Source organism: Ornithorhynchus anatinus, chromosome 8 (assembly GCF_004115215.2).
Source record: "Ornithorhynchus anatinus isolate Pmale09 chromosome 8, mOrnAna1.pri.v4, whole genome shotgun sequence".
Taxonomy (NCBI): Eukaryota; Metazoa; Chordata; class Mammalia; order Monotremata; family Ornithorhynchidae; genus Ornithorhynchus; species Ornithorhynchus anatinus.
The window spans coordinates 54,452,957-54,466,038 of NC_041735.1; the positions used below are offsets into that span (position 1 = coordinate 54,452,957).

The window sequence follows — 13,082 nt, forward strand, 5'->3', positions numbered from 1 at the left end:
GAACCCATGACCTCTGACTTCTAAGCCCATGCTCTTTCCACTGATCCCCACTGCTTCATACTCCTACTACAGGCCTCCTACTACTAATCTCCTACTATAGCGCTATTCCTACTCCTCTAGCCCCAGCTTTCTCACTGTGCCCCAATCTCATTTTTCTAGCCACCGACCCCTTTCCCACATCTTCTCCATAGCCTGGGACTATCTCCCCCTCCCTATATACCAGACCACCCCTCTCCCCACCTTCAAAGCATTTTTAAGGTCACATCTCCTCCAAGAGGCCTTCCCCGATTAAGCCCTCTTTTCCCCGGCTTGCTCTCCCTTCTGCGTCGCCTATGCACTTGGATCTGTGACCTTTGGATATTTGATATTCATCCCACCCTTAACCCCACAGCACTTGTGTACGTGTCTTTAAATTGTACATTATACATTATTTTTATGAATAGCAGTCTCTCCCTCCAGACTGTAACCCTGGTATAGGCAGGGAATGTGTCTGTTGATTCTGTTGTATCGTACTCTCTCAAACAGTACAATGCTCTGCATATAGTAAGTGCTTAATAAACACCCCTGATAGCTTACCCAAGATTCCACAGTGGGCAAGTGGCAGAGCCAGAATTAGAATGCAGGTCCTCTGGCTCCCAGGCCCATGGTTAATTCAATAGGCCATTTTGCTTTTGATAATGATTCCAAGACAATCAGAACAATGAATATCCTCTAGGATAATGACTATATTCATCAGTTTCTGAATGTTCTTATGTGTCCTTTCCTCCTTTGCCAACTCCAACCTTCTACCTGTTATCCCTTTTAAATTGCCAGCCTCCTGTGGGCTGTATCTTTCCTCAATGTTTTGAAAAGTGATTTGTACTCAGTAGACCCTCAGTAAATATGATTATGTTGGACATTTTAGCAGCCTACAGGTAGATATTTAGTTTCTTGTCTGTGTAGTAGGCCTTTTTTATGTCAATCAATCCATAGTATTTATTGAAGATTTACTGTGTGCAGAGCACCATATTATATGCTTGGTAGAGTACAATTGTGATTGACAGGATCCCTGCCTTGAAGGAGCTTACAGTCTAGTGAGGGAGACAGTCATTAAAATGAATTACAGATAAAGGAAGTAACAGAGTATAAGAATAAGTATGCTCAGAAGTGTGGTGGAGTGAATAGCAAAGTGTTTAGAGGTACCGAACCCAAGGATTTAGGTGGATTTAGAATAGGATGGGGGGATGAGGTTGGGTAGGGAAGATTTCCTGTTTAAAAAGTAGGTGACGCTTTATAAATTATTGTCAATCGGCAGTGGATAGCTTTCTTAACATGAGTGTGATCTCTGAACGTGCCTAGTTACCTAGATCATCACTTTGGGTTTCCTTCCCTATAAGGGCAAGAAGGGGGAGGTGTGACTTATTGACCTGTGCTCGTTAACAGACTTTCCAAATCCTTAAGATCCGAGCTCCATAGAATGATGCAGAGAAACTTTTGTGTCTTATTTCAGGAGGAGGCTTTCCAGGGTATGCAGTGTAATAATATGGCAGAGACCCAATAAACAAACGCTACCAGAATAGAATCTAAAATTGCTTTAGGAATTCTTTGTCTAGGGGAACAAAAATGAGCCTAGATTCTTAACAATTTGAACACTAGAAATGTGCATTAGAGTAAATGACATCCCAAACTGAGCCTTTAATTCACTCAAGTTTTCTCCACTATGCTATGCCTTCCGTGCCCTGGTTAATAGAGAATGGTGTTAATGTGTATGCAAGGGCTACTGTGTGCAGTAAACACTTTCCTTCTAAAGGTACAGAAATCAGCAGCTGTCATAACTATGTCAAAGACAGAATTGTTGCCAAGAACAGCTGGAATATATTTAGATCTCAAGTTTAGAACCATTCCATTGTTAATTTAAAAAGAAATTTACATTTTTAGCAAATGAATTTTTTCCTAAACTAATTCTGTTAGACTGTTTTTGTCCTATACATCCTAATAGTTTGCCCTTTCAAATAAAAGGCACGTTTCCCTAAATGAGAAGTATGAGAATTCACACGATTTTATAAAAAGGTGCACTTTTGTTAGGCTGGAAAATCAAGACTGAAAAGATTAGGTGCTTTCAAAAGGAATCCTCTGCTGGATATACGTTTTTTAGCAAACGGATCTGTATGTGAATTTCAGATGGAGAGCTTCAGAAAATAATCTAGGCAGCCCTGGCACAGATGAAGGATATAATCACCCCTTTTGCATCTGGATTCAAGCCTAGCGTAACATTCGGGGGATGAATGAGCAGTGGATTGCTGAATTTCTTTGTAAATGGCATCTCGATGTGTCCAAACATTGAAATTGGTACAATTAAAATGGACTTTGTTGCTTTTCTTTTTTTAGCAGACTAAACAGTGGAAACACTGTTGCCAACACTGATGTAAGCAGAAAAAACCTAATTATTTATGAGGGGGGATTACGACAGTTTGCCTGACATATGGACATTTGATCACTGTTGATATGTGGAATCCCCTTGAAGAGTAAAGCAATATCTTTTTTTATTTATGAATGAAAAAACAATTGTTTTTTCAACTAAGTTTCCTCTAAAAGCATTGTTTATCAAATTTAATATCCTATTTTCTGCTTAAGATATGTTCTTTTGTGGTAAGAAGGCTTATGGATGTTATGGCAAATGCAGAAAGTATATCATTGTGGTTTTGGTTGTTGTTTTTTTTCCAGATACAGACCCACGTGTGTTAGAAAAACAAGAATTACAGCAACCAACATATGTTGCACTCAGCTACATTAATAGGTAAGTTTTTCAAAATTTATAGCCAACTGTATTTTTGTGTAAGTTGACTTTTAAACTGTATCTTTTAAAAAGATGCAATATAGTGAAAATTGAAAGTTCTGTAGGTTAAGGTCTTTATTTCCTAAAATGCACCCATAAGGTTATTTAAAAGTTTAATTTCCCTCTTCATGGAAAATTTAGAAATATAACTCTCTATTTTATTATATGAGGTTAAAAATATGGCCCAATTATGGTATAAGATCAGATGTCATGAAACTTTGTTCAAGTAGGACTAGAATATTCCCTGCTTCATGAGCTTGCTGTAAGGAATAATGAGTTTATGTTTCAGTGGAACTTGTAAATCCTCGAGTGAAAGAAGGTGGTTTGAGAATTCAGATTTTGCTTCTGAAAAGCAGCATTTGCCAGAATTCACAAAGTCAGAAAGTCTTGTTACTAGCTAATGGAAAGATTGAGCTAGTGGCCCAATGTCTTGAAAGACGGTAAAAAGAAAAGTGAAACGTATTTGACCATTTATCTTTCAAAAACCTATCCTCAGGAACCAACTCAATGACCCCCAACCCCCCCCCCCCCCAAACCCCTATCTGAAACAAGGTGGGTTTTTGCTTTCTGAAATGGGACTGCCTTTGAAGATGTTATCAGAGTTCTCTGTAGTGGTTCTAAAATTGTATTCAGAATCTCAACCAGGTCAGATAACTAAAGGAAGCCAGTTTTTATGGGAGGATCTTAATGCAGGGCCCGAGGAAGCAATGGTTAAGCAGGGCAACCACAGCAACCACCTGAGCCCACAACAAAAACCTCAGGCACTTTTGGCATTGGCCGGGGGAGTGTGGAGTGGGGAACAGGAGGTGAATTTCGAAGTTGATTAGTCACTCAAGTGGACTACTTGTATTTAAAGAAAAAAAATTGGTCCACAATCCAGAAGTATATTTTATTCCTTGGTTCTTTGGGTTTGATAAGGACTCATGTTGGAGTTGACTGGGTAATTTTTTTTCTTCTTTCATAACCACTGCCTGTCTTGTCACCTGTTTAGGAACTATAAGGTAATGCAGGAGAATGGCTGGAATTAAATTCTGTTCTGAACAGGTGGTGCCATGCCATTTTCTAACCTCTTTTTGCCTTTTTGATATTTGTTTACCTATTGCCAATTTCTGGCTTAAACAGCTGGGCTTTTTAAAATTAATTCAGGATGAAGAATTCTATGAAACAGATTTTACAGATAGGGCCTGGGACTCCATTTAGATGTGAAATTCCCATTTATGCGCATAGCCTTATTCCTGGGGCTTACCTGTAAGCTTTCCTTTGGCTGTCTATAAATCCTTTGCTGAGACGACCAAATCTATTTCTTCTCAACTTCTCCAAGCAGGAGAAAGTCATGTGGTTTTTTAAATTATCCATCCAGTCTGGAGTGTCCAAACACTAACAAGCAGGTTATAGGCAAAGGCCCACACAGATAAATAATAAGCAGAATGAGTCATACTCATTCCATGTGGGCATTTTAATTGAATATGGATCGCTTCAGCATTTTCACATAACCAATCTATTAAAATAGGTGTGTGAATATTTTTACTAACTCTCATCTTTTTTGTATGTTTGTGGTGCCATACGGCAAATATTGCAGCAAACCGTTCATAACATTTATACTTCACTATTTTTAGAGCATCAAATGTGAAGTGATACAGTGTGATACAAAACAGGCCCTTGAAATTATGGCATACTCTAAGTGAAATGTATTGAAGCACTGATAAGGGTAAAGGAGACCTGAGAAGGAAATAAAGTGTCCAGGGAAACTGCCCATATTTATTGATAAAATATTCCAGATTAGCAAATGCCATGGACGACGCCAGGAGTAAGTGATAGAGGACAGGAAAAAGGAAACTTGGCTAATGTGGAAAGACCTATAGCAAGAGAGAAGAGATTTGAGAGCCTCAGTAGGGGAGGGAAAAGCCAGAGAAGAAAACCAAGGATAAGGTGGCGTGGTTCGAATCACTGAGAGGAAAGTAAAAACAGTGGCAGGATCCTGAAATCAGTAGAAGTTAAAATAATGAGAGTTTGGAAGCTGAAAATTAGGGTGTGGTAGTAGTCCGAATGAGAAATAATTGAAATCTGAGTGAGAGATGGAGAAAAGAAAATTTAGTAAAGGTCAGAATTTCTGTCTGTTTAATATGTATGTGTAATCATCCATTCATCAATCCACCTTCTGCCTTCTGGTGTGTTTATCCCATCTTATTATTCAGACCTAATTATGTATCTTACCTTCCTCTTCCCCAGCATCCTGATTGAGTAGACAATGGAGAGTTAATAGGGTACTCCATGGGTGTAGCTTTCCAAGATGAGAGGAGGAAGGCAGATATGATGTCTTATGTCCCCACAGTGGAGGATGAAGCCCTCTGGGAAGGCACATCTGGGTGACGAGTGTTGAATCTTCTCTGAAGTTCAGCCTCATATGCCCAGAGCAGAGAGGGCTTTGTGATTGGTCCTGTTTTACCAGATTTCTGAGGGCCCGCTTTAAAAAGAAAAATATGTTATTTGTTAAGCTCTTACTATGTGTCGAGCACTGTTCTAAGCACCAAGATAGATATTCAAGGTTATCATGTTGGACACAATCCCTGTCCACTGTCCCAGTCTCCGCTGGAGGGAGGAGGATTTAATCATCATTATATAGATCAAGGAAGTGAGGCAGAGAAGTTAAGTGATTTGACCAAGGTCTCCCAGCAAGTAATTAGCAGAGACCCCAGATCTTTTGACTCCCAGGCCCATGCTCTTTCTACTAGGCCATGCTGCTTCTCAGGCAGGAACTGAGGCAGGAGGCAGGACAACGGTGCTAAAGGCTGACTCCTAAATTATCCTGTGTCTCCTACTTCAGAACCAGTGATGTAAGATGGCTATCTCCTTGGCATCCTAGCACGGTGTCCAAGTTACAGTCCCCTTCGGCTTCCTTCAAACCTTCCTTGCCACAAATCCACCAGTATTTATGCATCTCTCTTACTTGTGCTGTCCTTGGCCCTCAGAAGTCAAGCTGAGTTTATACACTACTACCAGAAAAGATGTGATTCACCTTTGTATGTTCCATTTTCTCAGAAAGAAAAAATGACAAATTATTTGTCAGCATACAGGATAGCATACAGTGCCACAGCTAGTGAGAAAAAAAGTCTTAAAGCCAGTGTCCTTCAGGGGTAGCTCGGCAGAGGGCTGAGCTGCACGACACACTAGTCCCTGGAGATCTTTTTTTCCCTGCACATTAACTAAAAAGACTCCGGGCTCCTAGAATTCCCTTATTTCATTTGGATGTAAAGATCACCAGCAGTATAATCTTCGTGATTTATTGCTCTACCCTGTGTGCGGTACCTTGGAGTTAATTAAGATGGCTGTGAATCTTGCCCATGGTCAGGCTATGCCATTCCCATTTGCATGACACACACCCCTTGTTGCTGAGTCTGTTGGCTGCATTCTCTGCATTTAAAATATGTAAAGTACTGCACTGATCATAAAAAAAAACTGCCTGGACCCCAGTTGATAAAACTGTACCTGTTGTAGGATATTTTTTTTCTTCTAATTTCCTACATCTATAACAGAACTGGGTTCTGGGAGCCTGACCAGCTGAAGACTTTTTTTCCCAGATCCCTCAGTCAATCAGTTGAATTTATTAATGCCTACTATGTGCAAAGCATTTTACTAAGAGTTTAGGAGAGTACAGTTCAACAGAGCTAGTAGACATGATCCCTGGTCATAAGGAGCTTACAATCCACCTCACCTCCCTTAGCTCTAAACAGCTTCTCTCCCTGCTATGTGAGACCTTGGGCAAGTCACTTAACCTCTTTGTGCCACAGCTTCTTTATCTGTAAAATGGGTATAAGATACCTGCCCTCCCTACCTTTTCAGTTGGGAGTTCATTTGTGGGACAGAGACTACCTGATCTGTTATCCTATATCTACCCCAGGGCTTAATGCGATATTTGATACATAATTTTATGGTTATTATTGGAAGACTGAGTTCCATCAGGACCAACTTCCAAAAAAGGATATGCAGACTGAATGCCACCAGAGGAGCTGCTAAGGGAAATAGAGCAGAGTTCTAGGGTGATTGGACCGCCTAGGATTTGCCTAGGAGCAAGTGCAGAGTTAGGGATAGACATTTCAACTTGGATCTGGTTTAGGATATGTGATATCACTACTGTTAAGCCCCCTCTAGACTGTAAGCTCACGTGGGCAGGGAATGTGTTTGTTGTTACACCGTACTCTCCCAAGCGCTTAGTATAGTATTCTGTGCGCAGTAAGCACTCAATAAATACGATTGATTGACTGACTGACCCTGAGTGCTTCCTGTGCCTCTTGAGAATGACAAATTTACTAGTCACAGGATGGTGGCAGCAGATGCCTGGGAAACTGGTTTCGAGCCCAAGAAAGTTCTTACCATGGTTGCAAATGGTTCTTACCATGGTTCTAGCCCCTTGGTTTTAAAAACTGGAGTTCAACCCTAAACGGTTGTTGAAATGTCACAGATCCACAAATACACAGTTAAGGGAAGAATGAAATAGTAAGGTTTGGGAATATGTTAATATTACTACCCAGGATTCATTCATTCAGTCATATTCATTAAGTACTTACTGTGTGTGAGCACTGTGCTAAGCACTTGGGAAAGTACAGTATGACAGTAAAAAGTGACATTCCCTGCCCACAATGAGCTCAGAGTCTTGAGGTGTGGAGACAGACATTAATACAAATAAATACAATTACAGATATATACATAAGTGCTGTGGGGCTGGCAGCACGGGAGGGTAAAGGGAGCAAGCCTGGGCGATGCAGAAGGACATGGGAGATGAGGAAAGTGGGGCTTAGTCTGGGAAGGCCTCTTGGAGGAGGTGTGCCTTCATTAAGGCTTCAAAGAGGGGGAGAGTGTCTGTAGCTATTCCTACAGCCCCATTCATCCACAGAATTCACATTCAAGGTTATGTCGGCCTTAACTTGGTTCTGCCCAGGCCAGCCCACCCCAACTTGAAAAAAGTTTCAAGAATCCATGTGTTTCTTGGTACCACTAAAAAAGCCAGCTCAGCAAACTGAGAACAAAGGCATGTCCCACTAGTATTCTGTGGTGCCATTCATCGGAAAAGAACTGAAAAGCACTTGGTGTGTCACAGGGACAAAAGGTGTGTGTATGTAAGAGAGAGAAAGAGAGAGAAGGCAACTTCAGTCAATCAAATCACTGGTATTTGTTCAGCATTTACTGTACTGGTAGCATATACTAAGCATTTGGAAAACTATGATACAGTTGAAAGATACAATCCCTGCTAACAAGGAGCTTACAATCTAGTAGGGGATACAGGCAGTAAAATAAATTACTGACAGGGGCAGCAACAGAATATAAGAATATGTATCTAAATGCTTTGGGTTAGGGATTGGGTGAATGTCAAAGTGTTTGGGGGATATGGATGCAAGTGCATGGGTGATGCAGAAGGTAGGGAGAATAAGGTTAGGAGATGAGAAGTTAGGGAAGGCCTCCTGGAGTAAATGTGTTTTTTAGGATGCTTTTGAAGGTGAGGAGATTGGTGATGTGTCAGACATGAAGGAGGAGGCCCAAAGGCACTTGGTTTTCTTCATGGAGTCCAGGAAGCATTGTCCGACCAGTCTTCCCTTTCCACCAGCTGATCTGGATTTTGAGAGAATGCCTTGAGGCCATCGCATGTGTCCCGAGATGTGGGGAGCAGAGCTTGGTGGCAGAGCATGAATTACCTACAAGTCTATCACCCAGAGATGCTCATTAAAGAAACCAGTGGTACCCTACCCTAAGGACATTAGACTTACCTGCATATTGCAATTCCAGCTATTATCAGGTGACTAGAGGCCTCAGAGAAGATTGGAAGATCATATTCTGTAGAAATTACTTCTTTTCACTAACCCTATCGCTCCTTCTTGCAACCTTGTCCAATGAGTTATTGGGACAGGTGTCATGTTTTGGTGTTTATGGTATTTATTGTACATCCACTGAGTGCTGAACACTGTACTAAACCTTTGGGAGAGTACGAACAGAACAGCTTTGAACAATACTGAGAGGTGCAGGACTCCAGGTTAACCATCTCCTTCTCCCAGCTGGAGGATTGCCAAGAGGTAAAGCAGCCTAATAATAATGATGGTACCTGTTAAGCACTTACTATGTTCTAAGTGTTAGGGTAGATACGAGGTAAGCAGGTTTTCCCACCTGGAGCTCACAGTCTTAATCCCCATTTTACAGATGAGGCAACTGAGACACAGAGAAGTTAAATTGACTTACCCAAAGTCACACAGCTGACAAGTGATGGAGCCAGGTTTAGAACCCATGACATCTGACTCCCAAGCACTGCTCTTTCCGCTAAGCCAACCTGCTTCTCGCTTACATAAAGCTTCCATAAATCCCAACTGTGTTGTATGTACTGAACACACTGCCTCTTTACTAAACCCAGTAACTGCCTTACTGGGACATCTTTCACTGCTGTGATAGTCCATTATATATCTATATACTGTGGATTACTTATTTATACTAATACCTGTCTCCACTTTAGACTGCAAGCTTGTTATGGGCAGGGAACCTGTCTAGTGCCTGGCACATAGAAAAAGCTTAACAAATACCATCATTATTATTATTACCAACTCTGTTAATAATAGTGATGATGGTATTGTGTTAAGCGCTTACTATGTGCCAAGCACTGTTCTAACCACTGGGATAAATACAAAGTAATCGGGTTGTCCCATGGGCTCGCAGTCTCAATCCTCATTTTACAGATGAGGTAACTGAGGCACAGAGAAGTTAAGTGGCTTGCTGAAAGTTACTCAGCAGACAAGTGGTGGAGCTGGGATTAGAACCCGTGACCTCTCATTCTCAAGCCTGTGCTCTTTGCCACTAGGCCGTACTATCCCAAGTGATTAGTACAGTGCTGTGCAAAAAGTGAGCTCTCAATAAATATCATTGATTGATTTATTCTTGAACAGAGGATTGTAGGTTCAGATAACTTGAAGGCAGGTATGTATGTGTGTTTTTTTTTCTTCAGTTGCTGATAAAAACAAAAGCAACAGAAAAGAATCACCCATTCCACATTAAACAGGGTGTAATTTTGTTTCTGGTTAATTGCACTCAAGTCCATACTCAGTCACTTGGGAATTTTTTTTTCTTTCTTGATACTTGTTAGTGCATTTTCCTTGACATTCAATTCACTCTGCACTGGGGCTAAGGCAGTAATCGTGCTGTTCAACAAGCGTCAGGATCTTCTGTGAAACCGCCTCCCAGCAGCTAATACCTTGGTGCTCGCTGAAATTTCCCCTCAGATTTAGTGTGACAATTTCTGCCCATGTAATTTAGTGTTCCTGGGAGCTGGTGTTCAATCAGTACATGCCAACTCGCTCTCTTCCTTAATGAGACATAGTTCCTCCTGCCAAGACCAAAAACCTGTGCTGTCTTGTGAATTTTCACCTCCCTTTTCAGTAGTGTCATCATCCTTTCATGATTGTGTCAAGCAAAGCAGACAAGGTGCTCTGTTCCCAGTCAGGATACTTTAACAACAAAGCCATCTTGCTCTCTTTTCTGAACCCATAGTGTCAAGTTTTACCTTTGGTTTGCCCTGAATAATCTCTTTGGTTTTACCTAAATTCCAACCTTGCTTTTGTCCACAGGAAATCACCAAGCTGAATCAATCTGGCCAAACCAGATTGGCACTGTGCTTGACACTGTACTAAGTGCTGGGATAGATACAAGATAATCAGGACCTCACATGGGGCTCACAGTCTAAGTAGGAGGGAAAACGGGTATTGAATCCCCATTTTGCAGATGAGGGAACTGAGGCACATAGAAGTTAAATGATTTGCCCAAGGCCACAGAGCAAACAAGTGGCAGAATCTGGATTAGAACCCAGGTCCTCTGACTCCCAGGCCTCTGTTCTTTCCACTGGGTCACACAGCCTTTCAACTTCTTGCCTTCAACAGCACCTGCTGTTCTATAGACAAGGTTGGGGCTCCACAGTGGTAATTCAAGCCCCAATTAATTCAAACCCCGAAATCTGCTGTTGAGGAAAAGGCAGTTTTGCAATAAATATAGTCCAGGTGGCTGCCTCCACCCATTAAATTCTAACCTAATTGCTCCATTATCCATTCTTCTTGTGAAGACCCAACTTCTGTTGTAATTTTTGTTTTCCTGCATTTCACACAGCCATGTGTATTGGTACATTCTTCCTCTGGGTCGAGCCACAATGAGAAGAGAGTTTGCTTACCACACTGCATTAGTAGTAGTCACATTTTCTGATTTGGTTTTTTCTAAAGAGCTTAGCATTTCAAAGCCATCAGCAACATAGGCTTCGACCTTGATTCTATTTATTGCTATTGTTCTTGTCTGTCTGTCTCCCCCGATTAGACTGTAAGCCCGTCAGAGGGCAGGGACTGTCTCTATCTGTTACCGATTTGTACATTCCAAGTGCTTAGTACAGTGCTCTGCACATAGTAAGCACTCAATAAATACTATGGAATTGAATTGACATTATGCTGCTTCTGGATCAATAGAAGCAACTCTTTATTTCCAACACAGTTTTATGTGGCACACTGTGCTAACCACTTGGGAGAGTACAGTGTAACAGAGTTGGTAGAGTTGATAGACATGTTCCGTCCCCATAATGAGCTTACCATCTAGAAGGAGCTTACTATGCTTAGAATATAGTCAGTTGACTAAGAATGCAGAGACTGTGTTATTGAAGAACCCACTTTTAGTAGTAGTAATATTAATAGTTCTTCATGGCCTGCTCACTCCCTCCCTTTCATGTCTTATCCCGGCTCGGCCATTTGTCAGCTGTGTGACTTTGGGCAAGTCACTTAACTTCTCTGTGCCTCAGTTACCTCATCCGTAAAATGTGGATTAAGACTGTGAGCCCCACGTGGGACAACCTGATTCTCCTGTGTCTACCCCAGCGCTTAGAACAGTGCTCAGCACATAGTAAGCGCTTAACAAATACCAACATTATTATTAGTTATGAACACCATTATGTTCAAAAGCACGGTGTTGAGAACTTGAAAAATACTAAATAAGCAAGTGACACATTTCCTGCCCACAGGGAGCTTTTCTGGCTGTCTGGAGTAGACAGACATAAAAATAAGTACAAAGTCATCAAATTAAATAATTACAGTTGAATACATATATAGTCATAATTGCTGAGAGTAAATATAAGTAGTTACTGAAATACTACAAGAGGTTGATGGTAGACAAGGTAATCAGACTGGAAACAGACCATTTCCCTCAATCATTCATTCATTCAGTCATATTTATTGAGCGCTTACTGTGTGCAGAGCACTGTACTAATCGCTTGGAAAGTACAATTCAGCAACAAATACCGACAACCTCTACCAAACAATGGGCTGCTCACAGCCTTAATCCCCATTTTACAGATGAGGTAATTGAGGCAGAGAGAAGTTGTGTCTTGCCCAAGGTCACGCAGCAGACAAGTGGCAGAGACAGGATTAGAACCCAGGTCCTACTGACTCCCCAGGTCTGTGCTCTATCCACTAGGCAACACTGCTTCTTTAAACTCCATAATTCAGGTGGCTGTTTGTAAATACTCAATGTAGTGGTGCAAAGTAAAAAGAGAGATTCTTGTCCCTTTCTCATCTTTTCCAAGCATTATTACCCAACTGAGCATTGAGATTTTCACCAGGCCATGGTATTGAAATTAACATTAGCATTTTCTTGTAACTGATAGGCCTATTAAAAAAAAAATTTAGCCACTAATACATTTCTGCAACATGGGTTTTTATCACTTTGCATATAAAAAGGCAAATCCTAATTATTTGCTTATGCTGAATACTAAAGGGTATCAAGATATACATGTAATTTATTTGCATTCAATTCAGTTAAAACGTTTTATCTTTGGGGAGCTATTTATTTGGATACTCTTAGCAGTTGCTTTTCTTTTTTTAATCCTCAAAGTGACATTTCAAGGTATTGTGGTATGGAATGATGCAAAGAATGAGGGAGTAAGAGTGAAATTGTAAGGGATATTAATTAGTCACTGCAAGTAGAGCAATTTAGCATTTCTAGCATTTCAAATTGTTGAGTCTCAGAATTCACATGAAGCAGATTATGAGTGTAAGTGGCACCATTTAGCATTCATACATTCTGATCCTCTGGAAACTATTCCAAATCAACTGACCAAGAAGATGATTAAAAGGAGTATATGATACAGGTGCACATTGGCTTTACTGTGTCTGATTGGATTACAGGTGTCCCTGAGCACCCATATCTGTTCATCTTGCATCCAATTGAAGGTGTTGATTTACGACACACTCATGAGCTGTGTCCTCTG

General features: G+C 40.9%; 1 protein-coding gene across 2 annotated transcripts in view; it reads left to right on the forward strand.

Moving 5' to 3' along the window:
• Positions 1 to 13,082, forward strand: part of JAZF1 (JAZF zinc finger 1) — a 326,592-nt gene that overhangs the window by 188,469 nt on the left and 125,041 nt on the right. For both annotated transcript variants that reach the window (XM_029071263.2, XM_029071264.2), the window contains exon 2: positions 2,704 to 2,776. In XM_029071263.2, the coding sequence (XP_028927096.1) occupies positions 2,704 to 2,776 (73 nt within the window). The remainder of the gene's footprint in view (positions 1 to 2,703; positions 2,777 to 13,082) is intronic.